Source organism: Oncorhynchus nerka, linkage group LG16, assembly GCF_034236695.1.
Source record: "Oncorhynchus nerka isolate Pitt River linkage group LG16, Oner_Uvic_2.0, whole genome shotgun sequence".
Classification (NCBI taxonomy): Eukaryota; Metazoa; Chordata; class Actinopteri; order Salmoniformes; family Salmonidae; genus Oncorhynchus; species Oncorhynchus nerka.
The window spans coordinates 28,209,542-28,222,607 of NC_088411.1; the positions used below are offsets into that span (position 1 = coordinate 28,209,542).

The 13,066-nt window shown below is 45.0% G+C and overlaps 1 protein-coding gene across 1 annotated transcript in view; it reads right to left on the minus strand.

The window, feature by feature from the left end:
* itga9 (integrin, alpha 9) overlaps nucleotides 1-13,066 on the minus strand; it is a 163,867-nt gene that overhangs the window by 87,123 nt on the left and 63,678 nt on the right. The window contains exon 15 of the mRNA XM_029685347.2: nucleotides 7,837-7,997. Within this exon, the coding sequence (XP_029541207.1) occupies nucleotides 7,837-7,997 (161 nt within the window). The remainder of the gene's footprint in view (nucleotides 1-7,836; nucleotides 7,998-13,066) is intronic.

Genomic DNA, 13,066 nt, shown 5'->3' on the forward strand with positions numbered 1-13,066 from the left:
CTGGAGAGTTTTTCCTAGCCACCGTGCTTCTACACCTGCAACATAGCTTCTGCGTGCATATCAGCTAGAAAGATGTGTCGGCATCGAGTAATTGTCTCTGGCCCCCTCCCAGTTAGGGGGAGTGATGAGCTCTACAGCAGAGTCTCACAACTCAATCGCTGGTTGAAAACTGTTTTCTGCCCCTCCCAAAAGATAGAATTTGTAGATAATTGGCCCTCTTTCTGGGACTCACCCACAAACAGGACCAAGCCTGACCTGCTGAGGAGTGACGGACTCCATCCTAGCTGGAGGGGTCCTCTCATCTTATCTACCAACATAGACAGGGCTCTAACTCCTCTAGCTCCACAATGAAATAGGGTGCAGGCCACGCAGCAGGCTGTTAGCCAGCCTGCCAGCATAGTGGAGTCTGCCACTAGCACAGTCAGTGTAGTCAGCTCAGCTATCACCATTGAGACCGTGTCTGTGCCTCGACCTAGGTTGGGCAAAACTAAACATGGCGGTGTTCGCCTTAGCAATCTCACTAGGATAAAGACCACCTCCATTCCTGTCATTACTGAAAGAGATCATGATACCTCACATCTCAAAATAGGGCTACTTAATGTTAGATCCCTTACTTCAAAGGCAATTATAGTCAATGAACTAATCACTGATCATAATCTTGATGTGATTGGCCTGACTGAAACATGGCTTAAGCCTGATGAATTTACTGTTTTAAATGAGGCCTCACCTCCTGGCTACACTAGTGACCATATCCCCCGTGCATCCCGCAAAGGCGGAGGTGTTGCTAACATTTACGATAGCAAATTTCAATTTACAAAAAAAAAAAGACGTTTTCGTCTTTTGAGCTTCTAGTCATGAAATCTATCTAGCCTACTCAATCACTTTTTATAGCTACTGTTTACAGGCCTCCTGGGCCATATACAGCGTTTCTCACTGAGTTCCCTGAATTCCTATCGGACCTTGTAGTCATAGCAGATAATATTCTAATCTTTGGTGACTTTAATATTCACATGGAAAAGTGCACAGACCCACTCCAAAAGGCTTTCGGAGCCATCATCGACTCAGTGGGTTTTGTCCAACATGTCTCTGGACCCACTCACTGTCACAGTCATACGCTGGACCTAGTTTTGTCCCATGGAATAAATGTTGTGGATCTTAATGTTTTTCCTCATAATCCTGGACTATCGGACCACCATTATATTACGTTTGCAATTGCAACAAATAATCTGCTCAGACCCCAACCAAGGAACATCAAAAGTCGTGCTATAAATTCACAGACAACACAAAGATTCCTTGATGCCCTTCCAGACTCCCTCTGCCTACCCAAGGACGCCAGAGGACAAAAATCAGTTAACCACCTAACTGAGGATCTCAATTTAACCTTGCGCAATACCCTAGATGCAGTTGCACCCCTAAAAACTAAAAAAAATTCTCATAAGAAACTAGCTCCCTGGTACACAGAAAATCCCCGAGCTCTGAAGCAAGCTTCCAGAAAATTGGAACGGAAATGGCGCCACACCAAACTGGAAGTCTTCCGACTAGCTTGGAAAGACGGTACCGTGCAGTACCGAAGAGCCCTTACTGCTGCTCGATCATCCTATTTTTCTAACTTAATTGAGGAAAATAAGAACAATCCGAAATTCCTTTTTGATACTGTCGCAAAGCTAACTAAAAAGCAGCATTCCCCAAGAGAGGATGACTTTCACTTTAGCAGTGATAAATTCATGAACTTTTTTGAGGAAAAGATTATGATTATTAGAAAGCAAATTACGGACTCCTCTTTAAACCTGCGTATTCCTCCAAACCTCAGTTGTCCTGAGTCTGCACAACTCTGCCAGGACCTAGGATCAAGAGAGACGCTCAAGTGTTTTAGTACTATATCTCTTGACACAATGATGAAAATAATCATGGCCTCTAAACCTTCAAGCTGTATACTGGACCCTATTCCAACTAAACTACTGAAAGAGCTGCTTCCTGTGCTTGGCCCTCCTATGTTGAACATAATAAACGGCTCTCTATCCACTGGATGTGTACCAAACTCACTAAAAGTGGCAGTAATAAAGCCTCTCTTGAAAAAGCCAAACCTTGACCCAGAAAATATAAAAAACTATCGGCCTATATCGAATCTTCCATTCCTCTCAAAAATGTTAGAGAAGGCTGTTGCGCAGCAACTCACTGCCTTCCTGAAGACAAACAATGTATACGAAATGCTTCAGTCTGGTTTTAGACCCCATCATAGCACTGAGACGGCACTTGTGAAGGTGGTAAATGACATTTTAATGGCATCGGACCGAGGCTCTGCATCTGTCCTCGTGCTCCTAGACCTTAGTGCTGCTTTTGATACCATCGATCACCACATTCTTTTGGAGAGATTGGAAACCCAAATTGGTCTACACGGACATGTTCTGGCCTGGTTTAGATCTTATCTGTCGGAAAGATATCAGTTTGTCTCTGTGAATGGTTTGTCCTCTGACAAATCAACTGTAAATTTCGGTGTTCCTCAAGGTTCCGTTTTAGGACCACTATTGTTTTCACTATATATTTTACCTCTTGTGGATGTTATTCGAAAACATAATGTTAACTTTCACTGCTATGCGGATGACACACAGCTGTACATTTCAATGAAACATGGTGAAGCCCCAAAATTGCCCTCGCTAGAAGCATGTGTTTCAGACATAAGGAAGTGGATGGCTGCAAACTTTCTACTATTAAACTCGGACAAAACAGAGATGCTTGTTCTAGGTCCCAAGAAACAAAGAGATCTTCTGTTGAATCTGACAATTAATCTTAATGGTTGTACAGTCGTCTCAAATAAAACTGTGAAGGACCTCGGCGTTACTCTGGACCCTGATCTCTCTTTTGAAGAACATATCAAGACCATTTTGAGGACAGCTTTTTTCCATCTACGTAACATTGCAAAAATCAGAAACTTTCTGTCCAAAAATGATGCAGAAAAATGTATCCATGCTTTTGTCACTTCTAGGTTAGACTACTGCAATGCTCTATTTTCCGGCTACCCGGATAAAGCACTAAATAAACTTCAGTTAGTGCTAAATACGGCTGCTAGAATCCTGACTAGAACCCAAAAAATTGATCATTTTACTCCAGTGCTAGCCTCTCTACACTGGCTTCCTGTCAAAGCAAGGGCTGATTTCAAGGTTTTACTGCTAACCTACAAAGCATTACATGGGCTTGCTCCTACCTATCTCTCTGATTTGGTCCTGCCGTACATACCTACACGTACGCTACGGTCACAAGACGCAGGCCTCCTAATTGTCCCTAGAATTTCTAAGCAAACAGCTGGAGGCAGGGCTTTCTCCAATAGAGCTCCATTTTTATGGAACGGTCTGCCTACCCATGTCAGAGACGCAAACTCGGTCTCAACCTTTAAGTCTTTACTGAAGACTCATCTCTTCAGTGGGTCATATGATTGAGTGTAGTCTGGCCCAGGAGTGGGAAGGTGAACGGAAAGGCTCTGGAGCAACGAACCGCCCTTGCTGTCTCTGCCTGGCCGGTTCCTCTCTTTCCACTGGGATTCTCTGCCTCTAACCCTATTACAGGGGCTGAGTCACTGGCTTACTGGGGCTCTCTCATGCCGTCCCTGGAGGGGGTGCGTCACCTGAGTGGGTTGATTCACTGTTGTGGTCATCCTGTCTGGGTTGGCCCCCCCCCCTTGGTTGTGCCGTGGCGGAGATCTTTGTGGGCTATACTCAGCCTTGTCTCAGGATGGTAAGTTGGTGGTTGAAGATATCCCTCTAGTGGTGTGGGGGCTGTGCTTTGGCATAGTGGGTGGGGTTATATCCTTCCTGTTTGGCCCTGTCCGGGGGTGTCCTCGGATGGGGCCACAGTGTCTCCTGACCCCTCCTGTCTCAGCCTCCAGTATTTATGCTGCAGTAGTTTATGTGTCGGGGGGCTGGGGTCAGTTTGTTATATCTGGAGTACTTCCCCTGTCCTATTCGGTGTCCTGTGTGAATCTAAGTGTGCGTTCTCTAATTCTCTCCTTCTCTCTTTCTTTCTCTCTCTCGGAGGACCTGAGCCCTAGGACCATGCCCCAGGACTACCTGACATGATGACTCCTTGCTGTCCCCAGTCCACCTGGCCATGCTGCTGTTCCAGTTTCAACTGACCTGAGCCCTAGGACCATGCCCCAGGACTACCTGACATGATGACTCCTTGCTGTCCCCAGTCCACCTGGCCATGCTGCTGCTCCAGTTTCAACTTCCACCTGACTGTGCTGCTGCTCCAGTTTCAACTGTTCTGCCTTATTATTATTCGACCATGCTGGTCATTTATGAACATTTGAACATCTTGGCCATGTTCTGTTATAATCTCCACCCGGCACAGCCAGAAGAGGACTGGCCACCCCACATAGCCTGGTTCCTCTCTAGGTTTCTTCCTAGGTTTTGGCCTTTCTAGGGAGTTTTTCCTAGCCACCGTGCTTCTACACCTGCATTGCTTGCTGTTTGTGGTTTTAGGCTGGGTTTCTGTACAGCACTTTGAGATATCAGCTGATGTACGAAGGGCTATATAAATAAATTTGATTTGATTTGATTTTGAACGACTGGGTCGCGTCCATAGACAGAACAAAAAGACTGAACGACTGGGTCGCGTCCATAAACACAGAACTAAAAGACTGAACGACTGGGTCGCGTCCATAGACACAGAACAAAAAGACTGAACGACTGGGTCGTGGTCCATAGACACAGAGCAAAAAGACTGAACGACTGGGTCGCGTCCATAGACACAGAACAAAAAGACTGAACGACTGGGTCAGGTCCATAGACACAGAACTAACAGACTGAACGACTGGGTCAGGTCCATAGACACAGAACAGACACAGTCGTATCTCTGGCAACAGAACCAATAGAACGAATGACCAGCCGGCTAGGGTAGCAACCCTAGATTTGTTTCATGACTATATCTTGTGGAAGGATGACATAGTATGATACATTCAATAAAATAACGTTTTTAATGAAAATATGTCAATCATAATTTGAATATGTTTGTAACCCGTTGTATAAAAGTGATAATGCCCTCGAAGCCGGTGTTTGGAGGATATATTGGAGGATATACTAAACAACACCCATGCCAATATATCCTCCAAATACTGGCTTCTCAGGCATTATCACTTAATTTAAGTATACTTATCACAGGGCTGTATGGGTGGGTAGAAGCTCTGGGTTCAGGGATCTTTTAAATTCTTTGAGTGTTTGCTTTAGCCTGCCTGGAGTGCCAGATGGGCGGGGTTTGCCGTTTTGGAAACTATTCTATTGGACAATTAAACCAGGCAAGCACAGATAATGTATAAGAGTTTTTGAATGGTGTTTGAACCCTGGGCTGTTTGGGGGAGAGAGAGAGAGAGATGAAGAGAAGGCTAGCATTATAATGACAGATCCTTTCACTGCATAGTTCAGTCGGGCTCAGCCTCCCAGGGAGAAATGAGCCTGGGGTCCACTGTGAAGAATGCCAGTAAAATGTACAGGCTCCGTGTGGGGTGGGACCTCTGGTCCCCATTAGCAGGAGGTGAGACATAAATGTACGCCCTCAGACCTCAGGACATAGGTCCGCTCTATTGCCGCTTCTGAATCAGCTGGCTACCATAAAGTAACTAACTGCTTATGAAGTGACAATGGAGCGTCTGTCTACTGTTTTTACTGAGTACGAGAAGCTTTCGTCTGCACATTAAGATCCATGCAAATTGCAGTCGTTAAAAGTTAGTTTAAAAATAGGCTTCGTTAGAGTTCTAGGCTATACTATCTGAAAATAGTGACAAAGGTTTACTACTGTGACAGAAAGCTTGGAAATTAAATGACTGAAAATTGCATGGCTCAACAGTGAGTGTGGAGGGTTCTTTCTCCAGTTTAAGTCACATATTTCATCGCTACTTAGCTATGTTGTCTGTGTAATAGATTACTTTTCTGCCTCCTGTTTCTACAAGGCCCTCTCTGTCCATCTGGAGCGTGAAGTCACAAGCTCTGCTGGTCGGCTACTGCATATCAACCTAGCGGTGCCAAAAGCCATAGTCTGCCCTAGAATGCCTATGTAAATTACGATCACCAGAACGGACAATTTAAAAATATATATTTTTTATTTTATTTTACCCCTTTTTCTCCCCAATTTCGTGGTATCCAATTGTTTTTAGTAGCTACTATCTTGTCTCATCGCTACAACTCCCGTACGGGCTCGGGAGAGACAAAGGTTGAAAGTCATGCGTCCTCCGATACACAACCCAACCAAGCCGCACTGCTTCTTAAAACAGCGCGCATACAACCCAGAAGCCAGCCGCACCAATGTGTCGGAGGAAATACTGTGCACCTGGCAACCTTGGTTAGCGCGCACTGCGCCCAGCCCGCCACAGGAGTCGCTGGTGCGCGATGAGACAAGGACATCCCTACCGGCCAAGCCCTCCCTAGCCCGGACGACGCTAGGCCAATTGTGAATCGCCCCACGGACCTCCCGGTCGCGGCCGGTTACGATAGAGCCTGGGCACGAACCCAGAGTCTCTGATGGCACAGCAATACGGCGCCCTTAACCACTGCGCCACCCGGGAGGCCCCAGAACGGACAATTTATTTGGGGGGGCCTGCCATTTTGGGCTCTATTTCTTTTAAATTATGATCAAGTTCGATCCCCCTTAAGTGAATTATGCACCTAAGGGGGTGTGGTGTGCTATCCAGAAGAGAGCGCGGAGTCAACAAGCCTGTCAAGAGTAGATGGAGTGGCTGACCAATGTCTATGGGGCTGCAAGAGGACAACATAGCAGAGAACAGAGGATGACAGAGCGGAGAACAGAGGATGACAGAGCAGTTGCACAAATGATAAAGATAGCCTACAAATATATAAAAATACAGAATCAAGATAAAATAATTGTATAAATGATATATAAATCCAATCTAGCCTAACCGAGTTGTGATCGGTTGGTTTTCGACTGTTTATGTCCAAGGCTTCCGTTATTGACGGCGACGTCATCTTGCAGCATTGGGTTTACTCTCTCAGGCAGAATGAAAACAACTACATCGGCCATGATCCTTTGAGCGCTTCAAATTCACATACTTCTGGCTTCATGCGCCATCGGGAGTTTTCCCTAAGAATACGTGGATGAGGTCAGCGCTATTACTATCAACTGGTTTCAATGTCTATGGTTTCTATCCATTTGGAGATGACAGCACAGTCAAAGTAAACAGTAGTTTTATGAACCATTATGACCGCCTGCCTTTCACCTTTGACCTGACCCAGCAGGCTACAGTCAAATACCACTCAAACAGACTGTTGAACTGTCATACACACATGCAACCACACACATCAAGGACAACAACCACCCGAGCCACTGCCTGTTCACCCCGCTATCATCCAGAAGCCGAGGTCAGTACAGGTGCATCAAAGCTGGGACAGAAAGACTGAAAAGCAGCTTCTGTTAAATAGCCATCACTAGCACATTAGAGGCTGCTGCCTATATACATAGACTCGGAAATCACTGGCCACTTCAATAAATGGAACACTAGTCACTTGAATAATGTTTACATATTTTGCATTAATCATATGTATATACTGTATTATATTCTACTGTATCTTAGTCTATGCCGCTCTGACATTGCTCGTCCATATATTTATACATTCTTAATTCCATTCCTTTACTTAGATTTGTGTGTATTGGGTATATGTTGTGAAATTGTTAGATATTACTGTGCTGTCGGAGCTAGAAACACAAGCATTTTGCTACACTGAGTGTAAAAAACATTAGGAACACCGGCTCTTTCCAAGACAAAGACTGATCAGGTGAATCCAGGTGAAAGCTATATGACTGACTCCCTCATATGACTGAGGTCTAGGAACTCACCTTAACGTATGCAGTGTACTGGTGGCACTCCACTGTGTTGATGTCCAGACTGAGCTCGTTGCTCACAGAGCTCATCTGGGCTCCGTTCTGAACCAAGTACACTCTAGAAGGCTGGCTCCTCTGTCTCTTATCCACATCAGCTGTCAGGTTATACAGCAACTCTGGGAGAGAGGAGAGAGAGTGGGAATCATGGGTTAGATAAAGCTAAGTCATGTTTCACTTCACACAGTCTGAATAAGACATATTAATACAGTCAAACATAGGGGAGAGATAGACATGTGTTAGTTAGAGAGGCAATGTAAGGCTCCTAATAGCACCTTTTAATAGTGACAATGTTCCGATCCAAGGTGGATCTTAGTCAGGTCTAGGGCTGATGCGGTGGCGTATTACCTCCACACTGGCGGTCACGTGTCATGAAGGCAGTCAAATTCCACATGACTGTATAGGTACTGTAATTAGGCTTCTCCAAGCTCTGATGATGCTGCTGGTCATTAGTATCCTACCAAACTTGCTAACGACAATAGACTCAGCACTACATTGTCCCTATAATCACTCTTGACTTCAATGCAAATGTATTAGAATATCTAATCAAACACTTCATGAGCTCATGTTGCTCAACATTTCTATAGGCTATGCAATTGCGGGAGAAAACAGAGTGATGGCCGCTAATTTACAGGAGGATCCCATCAGCTTTTCTATAGGCTAGGCCAACTAAATTTATTTCTCAACTTTCCTAATATTAAGCACATTGCTTATATTGACAGCAGGAGTATTGCCTACCTGGCTGGCATGAAAATAAACCACGGGGAATAGCATCCTCCATTCGCTATTTAAGTGCATAGATGACATGTATTTTTTCCCGCTGCCTCGTTTCGATACAGGTGCATGATAATGGTCCATTCTAAATTACACATATATTATTTAGTATATGTAAAGACCAGATTAAATTGGGTTGGCGCCCCCCCCCCCTTGGGTTGTGCCGTGGCGGAGATCTTTGTGGGCTATACTCGGCCTTGTCTCAGGATGGTAAGTTGGTGGTTGAAGTTATCCCTCTAGTGGTGTGGGGGCTGTACTTTGGCAAAGTGGGTGGGGTTATATCCTTCCTGTTTGGCCCTGTCCGGGGGTATCATCGGATGGGGCCACAGTGTCTCCTGACCCCTCCTGTCTCAGCCGCCAGTATTTATGCTGCAGTAGTGTCGGGGGGCTAGGGTCAGTATGTTATATCTGGAGTACTTCTCCTGTCTTATCCGGTGTCCTGTGTGAATTTAAGTTTGCTCTCTCTAATTCTCTCTTTCTCTCTTTCTTTCTAACTCTCGGAGGACCTGAGCCCTAGGACCATGCCTCAGGACTACCTGGCATGATGACTCCTTGCTGTCCCCAGTCCAACTGGCCGTGCTGCTGCCCCAGTTTCAACTGTTCTGCCTACGGCTATGGAATCCTGACCTGTTCACCGGACGTGCTACCTGTCCCAGACCTATTATTTGACCATGCTGGTCATTTATGAACACTTGGCCATGTTCTGTTATAATATCCACCCGGCACAGCCAGAAGAGGACTGGCCACCCCTCATAGCCTGGTTCCTCTCTAGGTTTCTTCCTAGGTTTTGGCCTTTCTAGGGAGTTTTTCCTAGCCAACGTGCTTCAACATCTGCATTGCTTGCTTGCATTACGGCCACAAAGTGGATGCCGCTGTGAAATTCGAAGCATTATCAAGTGCTTATTGTGAAGGTGTAGGCTATATCACATGGATTCATTAGACTTTTTTAAATGGCTTGTAGGCTGTGTGTGGGCGCCAGGAGATGCTGCATTTTTATGTTTATGTTAATTAACTGTCAATTACCGTGAGACCAACAGTTATTTGCTTGACAATCACCGGCTGACCGCCCCAGTTAGGTCAAGCCTTAGTTGGTGGTCTCACTACCAGACATGCACACACACAGGAAATTAAGCTGGGATGTATAGCGGACGTTTTACGGGCCCCTGACCAATTCTACTATTTTGTGTGTTCTTTGGAGCTGATCTTAACTTATTTGGTAAATAATGTTTCCGCCATCGTTTCCTATGACCGAAAAGAGCTTCTGGACATCAGAACAGTGATCAACAGCCTTGATTTGGATGAAGATTTCTACTTCAATGTGTCAGCGGCACAGGACATGCTGCTCACCCCAGACCAGGCCCTAATCCCTGACACTCGGAAGAGAAAGCGATATAGAGGCTGACGTACAGGTACCCTGATGAAGCTACGGTGGAGAGTAAATGATCCGCTTCTACTCTCTGTTCTATTCTTCAATCACTGGAGAACAAACCAAACAAACTCTGTTTGAGAATATCCTATCAACGGGATCTAAAGAACTGTAATTACCTATGTTTCTCTGAAACTTGACTGAACAAGGAAAAAGGATAATATTCCAGCTGATTTTTCTATGAATCGGCAGGACAGAACGGCAGCGTCGGGTAAGCTCAACGGGAGTGGTGTTTGTATCTTTGTTAACAACAGCTGGTGTACAATCTCTAATGTTAAGGAAGTCTCAAGGTTCTTCTCGCCGAAGTTAGTATGGTTTATCATGAGGCATTCTATTTACCAAGAGTTATATATAATTTTCGTATCTGTCTATTTACCACCACAAACCGATGCTATCACTAAGACCGCACTGAAAGAGCTGAATAGGGCCATTAGCAAACAAGAAAATGCTCATCCAAAAAGTGGTCCTCCTAGTAGCCGGTGATTTAATGGAGGAAAACTGAAATCTGCTTTACCTCATTTCTACCAGCATGTCACCTGTGCAACTACAGGCAAAAGCAAGGCAAGATCACCTTTACTCCACACACAGAGATGCATACAAAGCTCTCCCTCGCCCTCCATTTGGTAAATCTGACCATAACTCTATCCTCCGGATTCCTGCTTACAAGCAAAATCTCAAACAGGAAGAACCAGTGGCGCGCTCAGCACGGAAGTGGTCCAATGAAGTGAATGCTAAGCTACAGGACTGTTTTGCTAGCACAGACTGGAATATGTTCCCTGATTCATCTGATAACATTGAGGAGTTTACCACATTAGTCACCGGCTTCATTAATAAGTGCATCGACGACATCGTCCCCACAGTGACCATACGTACATATCCCAACCAAAAGCCATTGATTACAGGCAACATCTGCACTGATTTTAAGGCTATAGCTACCGCTTTCAAGGAGCGGGACACTAACCTGGATGCTTATAAGAAATCCCGCTACGCCATCCGGCAAATCATCAAACAGGCAAAGGGTGAATACAGGATTAAGACCAAAACTACTACTACTACACTGACTCTGATGCTCGTCGGATTTGGCAGGGCTTGCAAACTATCACAGATTACAAAGGGAAACCCAGCCACGAGCTGCCCAGTGATGAGAGCCTACCAAACAAGCTAAATGCCATCCATGCTAGCTTTGAGGCAAGCAACACTGAACCATGCATGAGAGCACCAGCTGTTCCGGATGACTGAGTGATCACACACTCCATAGTCGATGTGAGTAAGACCTTTAAACAGGTTAACATTCACAAGGCAGTGGGGCCAGACGGATTACCAGGACGCGTACTCAGAGCATGCACTGACCAGCTGGTAAGTATCTTCACTGACATTTTCAACCTCTCCCTGACCCAGTTTTCATGTTTCAGGCAGACCAACATAGTTCCTCTGCCCAAGAAGACTAAGGTAACCTGTCTAGATGACTATCGCCTCGTAGCTCTCACATCTGTGGCCATGAAATGCTTACATTACTCACATCAACCTACACCAATTTGCATAACACCCCAACAGATCCACAGATGAGGCAATATCTATATGAGGCAATCTCAGAGGAAGGCCCTAAAATTGGAATAGAGTCGAGCCTCCCAACTCAGGTTGTTTCTCAAAATGCATATTACCGTGCTCTTGAGCAGGCAAATGGAAGGGTTGGAGGGTTGGACTATAAGTCCAAATCAAAGTATGCGAAATGGAGCATTTACATGTACATATTTTGAAGCATGCATTGATTCAAGCTTCAACGGAAAGTATGCAAAGAAATATGAAGCAACCATGTAAAAAGAATGCTTTTTAAAAAAATCAATGGTGGACATTATTTCAACTGAAGCAAGAGAAAATACACTGACTACAATATTTTATCTTGCTACGTTAATAAATACATGCTGTGTTAATTTTGGCATGTTTACCTGCCTACAATACACACTGTAGTGTGTGTAGGTCGTAAGACCATAGTAAGTGCTCTTGCTGCTGGTGATTCTCTGATCCACCTCTACGCAGACGACACCATTCTGTATACTTCTGGCCCCTCTTTGGACACTGTGTTAACTAACCTCCAGACGAGCTTCAATGCCATACAACTCTCCTGGTTAGACTGTAAACTCTCCTTCCAGACTCACATTAAGCATCTCCAATCCAAAATTAAATCTAATTTAATTTTTATATTGCAACAAAGCATCCTTCACTCATGCTGCCAAACATACCCTCATAAAACTGACCATCCTACAGATCCTCGACTTCGGTGATGTCATCTATAAAGTAGCCTCCAACACTCTACTCAACAAACTGGATGCAGTCTATCACAGTGCCATCCGTTTTGTCACCAAAGCCCCATATACTACCCACCTTTGTGACCTGTACGCTCTCGTTGGCTGGCTCTCGCTTCATACTCGTCGCCAAACCCACTGGCTACAGGTTATCTACAAGTCTCTGTTAGGTAAAGCCCCGCTTTAGCTCAGTTCACTGGTCACCATAGCAGCACCCACTCGTAGCACGAGCTCCAGCAGGTATATCTCACTGGGCACCCCCAAAGCCAATTCCTCCTTTGGTCGTATTTCCTTCCAGTTCTCTGCTGCCCATGACTGGAACGAACTGCAAAAATCTCTGAAGCTGGAGACTCACACCTCCCTCACTAGCTTTAAGCACCAGCTGTCAGAGCAGCTCACAGATCACTGCACCTGTACATAGCCCATCTGTAAACAGCCCACCTATCTACCTACCTCATCCCCATACTGTATTTATTTATTTATCTATCTTGCTCCTTTGCACCCCAGTATCTCTACTTGCACATTCATCTTCTGCCGATCTACCATTCCAGTGTTTAATTGCTATATTGTAATTACTTCGCCACCATGGCCTATTTATTTCCTTAACTTATCTCATTTGCACTCACTGTATATAGACTTTTTGTTTTCTTTTGTTCTATTGTATTATTGACTGTATGTTCTGTTT